At 32.5% G+C, this 5,168-nt stretch overlaps 2 protein-coding genes across 2 annotated transcripts in view; both read left to right on the top strand.

The window, feature by feature from the left end:
• Positions 1 to 743, top strand: part of LOC111434180 (peptidyl-prolyl cis-trans isomerase FKBP17-1, chloroplastic) — a 7,413-nt gene extending 6,670 nt beyond the window's left edge. Inside the window, exon 4 of the mRNA XM_023071545.1 lies at positions 449 to 743. Coding sequence (XP_022927313.1) covers positions 449 to 598 — 150 coding nt within the window. The 3' untranslated portion in view covers positions 599 to 743. The remainder of the gene's footprint in view (positions 1 to 448) is intronic.
• A 2,664-nt stretch (positions 744 to 3,407) lies between these two features.
• The window catches only part of LOC111434181 (vesicle-associated membrane protein 722-like), a 12,438-nt gene continuing 10,677 nt past the window's right edge, over positions 3,408 to 5,168 (top strand). The window contains exon 1 of the mRNA XM_023071546.1: positions 3,408 to 3,896. Within this exon, the coding sequence (XP_022927314.1) occupies positions 3,707 to 3,896 (190 nt within the window). The 5' untranslated portion in view covers positions 3,408 to 3,706. The remainder of the gene's footprint in view (positions 3,897 to 5,168) is intronic.

Raw genomic sequence — 5,168 nt, forward strand, 5'->3', positions numbered from 1 at the left:
ATATATATATATATATATATATATATATATATATATATATATATATATATATATATATATATATATTGGTGAAGTTTAGTAAAACGTACATGGACTTACTAAAATTAAGATCGAAAGTTATTGGTGAAGTTTAGTAAAACGTAATCGAATGAATCCATGCCGTTTAAGTAATAAGCTTATCTATGAACCGCCTACTTAGTGTGTAATATCGCATCTTTAGGATTATGGGTTTAAATTATATTCATGAATTACTAAGAATGTTTAAGTATTTTACAAAATATTCACAAGAATCGAAAAATTAAGTGGTCATTTTCTGAATAAGCTAGGGCCTGGGGTGAGGAAATTGATTGGCCGCCTACTGTCCTTGTTTAGAAAAAGATACAAGTGTATATTGCGCAAATTGATCTGTCTTTAAATGTTTGATTCAATGAGGCTTGTTTGGACACAGTATTTTGACAGGCAGAGGCTATTTACCACCATTTTTAATCCAACACGTCTGGCAAACGGTGAAGGTTCGAGCCTTGGGATTCTGATATTCGACATCGAGCTGGTTCAGGTAAGGCATCTCAGCAACAAGTTTGCATCTCCAGGTTTCTGAAAACACCCCCTTCACTCAACTGTACTATATTATTGTACGAGTTCTGATGCCATGAGAATATTTGCTAAAACTACAACTTAAAGAATCAAATCGATTACGAAGGAAATGGAAAAAAAGTAATAAATGGATACACAATATTAACCTATGATCTAGGGACAAATATGATGATACTATGGTAAACCATAATGAAAGACTAAATACCATCCTACACGATATTAGCTTGTAATCAAGTGTCAAATATGATACCTATGTTAAACTGTGATTCTTTTTTATGTCTTTTAACTGCTTTATGTCTTTTTACTGCTGTTTACTTTTACCGTGGTCAATTGAAGGCTGGGCTGTAGCCCCTTTAAATAGGAAAAAAATAAGGAGAATAGTCCAAATGAATTTGAAATAACTATAATGATAATAAACTAATTTTGACAATCTCTATGGCTTGGAAAAAGATTGATAATAGAAGATTTAAGATAGCTGAAGTAAGAAATTTGGCTCATTCATTGATGTTTCCAAAACTAATTATGACTTATTTTTGCAAATCTATTTAATTGTCTTTGGTTGTACTCCACCCATCCACCCATTCAAAACACTATTAAAGAAGAACGACAATCCTTCCAATCCTTCCGATCAAAATAATTTTGGTGGAGAGGGGAACAAAACATTTCTTACGACAGTGACACGTAACGAATTAAAACAGATAACATCTGCTAGCGGTGGGTTTGGGTTGTTACAAATGGTATTAGAGTCAGATATCAGGTGGTGTGTTAGGGAGGGAGGACGCTGGGTTTTCAGGGGGGTGGATTGTGAGATCTCACATTGGTTGGAGAGGAGAACGAAGCATTTCTTATGAGGGTGTGGAAACCTCTCTCTAGCATACGCATTTTTAAATCGTGTGGCTGATAACGATACGTAACGGGCCAAAGCGGATAATATTTGCTAGTGGTGGGCTTGAACGGTTACATCTAGCCTCCCACTTGTTTACCTAGTTGTCACCTTGTTGCTGCTCTGTCTTACTCATATCTCACAACCACACTCCACAACATCATACTCGTAATGTCATTCAGTGGCTTTGCCCTTTCTCGATTTATTTCTCGCCTTGCAACGATACTAACAATGACCACAAACAATTCACAGATGTTTTAGAGATATATTCTAATTCTAAACCATTAGAAGGCATTGGTAAGAGAAAATCAACTAGACCATCATCTTCAATGTACGGGAACACTTTTCAAATATAGAAAAATCTAGCATATCGAGGGTATGAGATACAAATGTAACTATTGTGATATATGCTCGTGATACATCTTTACGTGGAACTAATACCTTTCTTACAAAAATGTATTTTACCACAAATATTCATACTTTCTTACAAAAATGTCAATTACATGGTTCTCACGACACGTTTTGTTGATTCTAAATAAAATGTATCAAAAAAGAATATTAAAATTTTGTCAAATACATAATCATAAAGGAAAGACAATTGGTAAAGTAATTGAAAATTATTTTATACGAAGATGAGACCTAAAAATTTGGAAGTCTATTGTTTTAGATAGTGAATCGTTGCATGAGAAATGTTGTGCATATACTATGAACTTGATTGTTAACGACGATTTGAAAGATCTGTATGATTCAATAGCTAGTACGTGAATTATTATAAGATGAGTTAGATCGTCTACTAACCGATTTGAAAAAGTTATTATAGCGTCTAAAATATAAAAATATTGAATTTAAAGTCCTTTGTCTTGTTTGGATGTATTTACGGGATAGAATTCAATGTATATGATTTTCAATAAAAAAAAAGTGGATATCAATTATTTTTTGCTCATTTCTCAACAAAAAGATGTCGGGTGGAATCAAACAAACACAGTATAATTTTTTCGGGTTGATTCGGTTTGGGTTCATAATTTAGTAAGAGCTCACGGATATTCAAAACCCAACTCAACCCTCTATTTTCAAATTGGATTGGGTCGTTGATTATTCTTTTATTCTTTTAAAAAAAATCATACTTATCAACAAAATATGTTGCGTTAATAATTTAAATCTTATAAAAACTTAAATATCAGTCACAATGAGTCATTAACATAAGTTATAAACCTCAAATATTCTTAGTTTTTATAATAATCTTGAAAATAAAATAGACGAGGATTGAGTTGTAACCCTATATTCAGATTAGTGAGCGACAAGAAAAAAAATGTTAATCCATGAGATTTTTTAAAATTTTAAAAAAATTAATATTGCTAAAAAATGCTATCAGTTAGAAACCCTATATTCAGATTATTTAGCGAAAAAAAAAAAAAATGTTAATCCACGAGATTTTTTAAAATTTTAAAAAATTAATGTTGCTAAAAAAATGCTATCTGTTAGACGAACACGAACCCTATATTCATATTAGTGAGCGACAAAAATAAAATTTAAAATTTAAAAAAATTTATTGTTGCTCATAAAATGCTATCTATTAAACGAACACGACTCTCTTCTGTATGATATTGTCCATTTTGAGTATAAACTCTCATGACTTTGTTTTTGAGCATCTACAGAAGCGCTTATACTAATAAAGAGTGTATTCTTTAATTATAAACCCATGATCATTTCCTGAATTAATAAATGTGGGACACTTTCTTATGACACTATCGAATCTAAATTGTATGATTTGGATTAGATGATAGAGATGAGTCGAATTCTGGAGTCGTTTGAATGTATTGGGTATAAGAAATAAAAATTTAAAATGGAGTGGGTGGAGTGATTGTTCTTTGCATTTGGGTCGTCTGTCACTTTTCAAACCTTCACCAAAAATGGTTCTTTCAACAGTTCAACTCTCTCTCTCTGCCTTCGAACCATAATCATTTTTCTTTTCTTCTTTTCTACTCTCTCTCTCTCTCTCTCTTTCTCTCTCCTCTGGCCGGTTTCACCTTTGCTTTTGTTCTTCATAAGAACCTTTCCTCGCTTTTCGTCCCCTTCTTCTCTTCTCTCTTCTTCCGTTTTACACCCAAAATCGGATTCCAGAGAGCAGGGATTTGGTTTTCTTTTGATTTCCTGTTGAAACGGCGAGAGGATTTTCCTTTTCGATCCACTATTTTTTCGAAGCCCTAGATTTGTGCTTCGTTCTTACACATGGCGCAGAAGTCTCTGATCTACGCGTTTGTTGCTCGCGGTACCGTGATTCTCTCTGAGTATACCGAGTACAGTGGGAATTTTAATTCCATTGCTTTTCAGTGCCTCCAGAAATTGCCTACTGCCAATAACAAATTCACCTACAATTGCGATGGCCACACCTTCAATTATCTCGTCGATAACGGTTACAGTAAGTCTTGCTGGTTTCCTCTTTTTCTTCGTTGTTGAATTTTGAGATATATATATATATATATATTTTTTCTTCTTCTGCTGTCTTCATTGCAATTGTTTATCATCGTGTTTTGATTCTGGCTGTGATTTGTTAAGAGATGATGCTTGTAGGGATGTTTTTGCCTCTTTAGCTGATTTTTCTTTTCAAAGAATCCCGATCCGTCATTAATACCGTTTCAAACTTTTGTTTGGATGTTGAGAAATTGGAGAATATTGATCAAGCATCCATTTCTTCTTACATTGCTTACTCTGTCTCCTGTTTTTAATTTATTACCACTGGAAGCGAATATGATAATCCTTCGATGTCTTGAAGAATTACGGAAAAGGCATAGATATGCTCAAGATTCATTTATGGCATTTACGATTAAATATTTCTTCACCGTCCGAATAGACGATCTTAAAGATGGAGCATGATTTAGCTAGAAGATAAAAGTATTTTTGAGAATTATTATTATGATTATTCTTATTTTGTCAATAGAGTTCAACTCCACGAATTATTGTTGTTTCTATCTTGGGCCGTCAAGGGGTTAAAATGCTTACTTTCTAGGGAGCTAGATTATTTGTTATGATCTAGCGATTCCTTAGGCTTAGTTCAAAGAAGGTAATCCTCAAATATAGCCTAGTTTATCCAGTTATTTTGCTCATTTATAATTTTATTAAATTTCTCGTTCAAAATTTATCTTAGATCTTTGTCTACATAATTTGCCCCTAATATCTGTGGTACTATTAATTTCGTTACTATTTTTATTCTAAAAGTGTCGATTTCACTCTTCATCTGGTCAGTTTTCTCAATCAAGTATTTCATGCCATTGACCCTAAAATTCATTGACAAAGCAATGACATGACATAAAACCGAACTTATTAATAGAGAACCCCATAGTCCAATTTAATCATATGGCGATGTCCACACATAATTCTGAGGATCACTTGCTTCTTCTAGGTTGCATTCAGTTGTTGAAGTAGAAAATGGAATCAATAGAGATGTCACTATACTCAATAATTGATTCATACGTTTTAAAATACAAAATTTAAATTTCTACATAAGCTCTCATAATTTTTTTCCTGCATAATCATATTTTAATGTCTATTTGCAGTAATTAATTTATTTTTAAAAACTTAATGAGAGGTTAAAATTGACACTTCAAATGATTGGGTTAGATTGAAAAATGACTTGTAGATTTATCTCAATGAAAGCTGGGTGCTATCCAAAAAAAAAAAAAAAAAAAAAACA

The sequence above is a fragment of the Cucurbita moschata genome, unplaced genomic scaffold (assembly GCF_002738365.1).
Source record: "Cucurbita moschata cultivar Rifu unplaced genomic scaffold, Cmos_1.0 Cmo_Scf00044, whole genome shotgun sequence".
In the NCBI taxonomy this organism is placed as follows: Eukaryota; Viridiplantae; Streptophyta; class Magnoliopsida; order Cucurbitales; family Cucurbitaceae; genus Cucurbita; species Cucurbita moschata.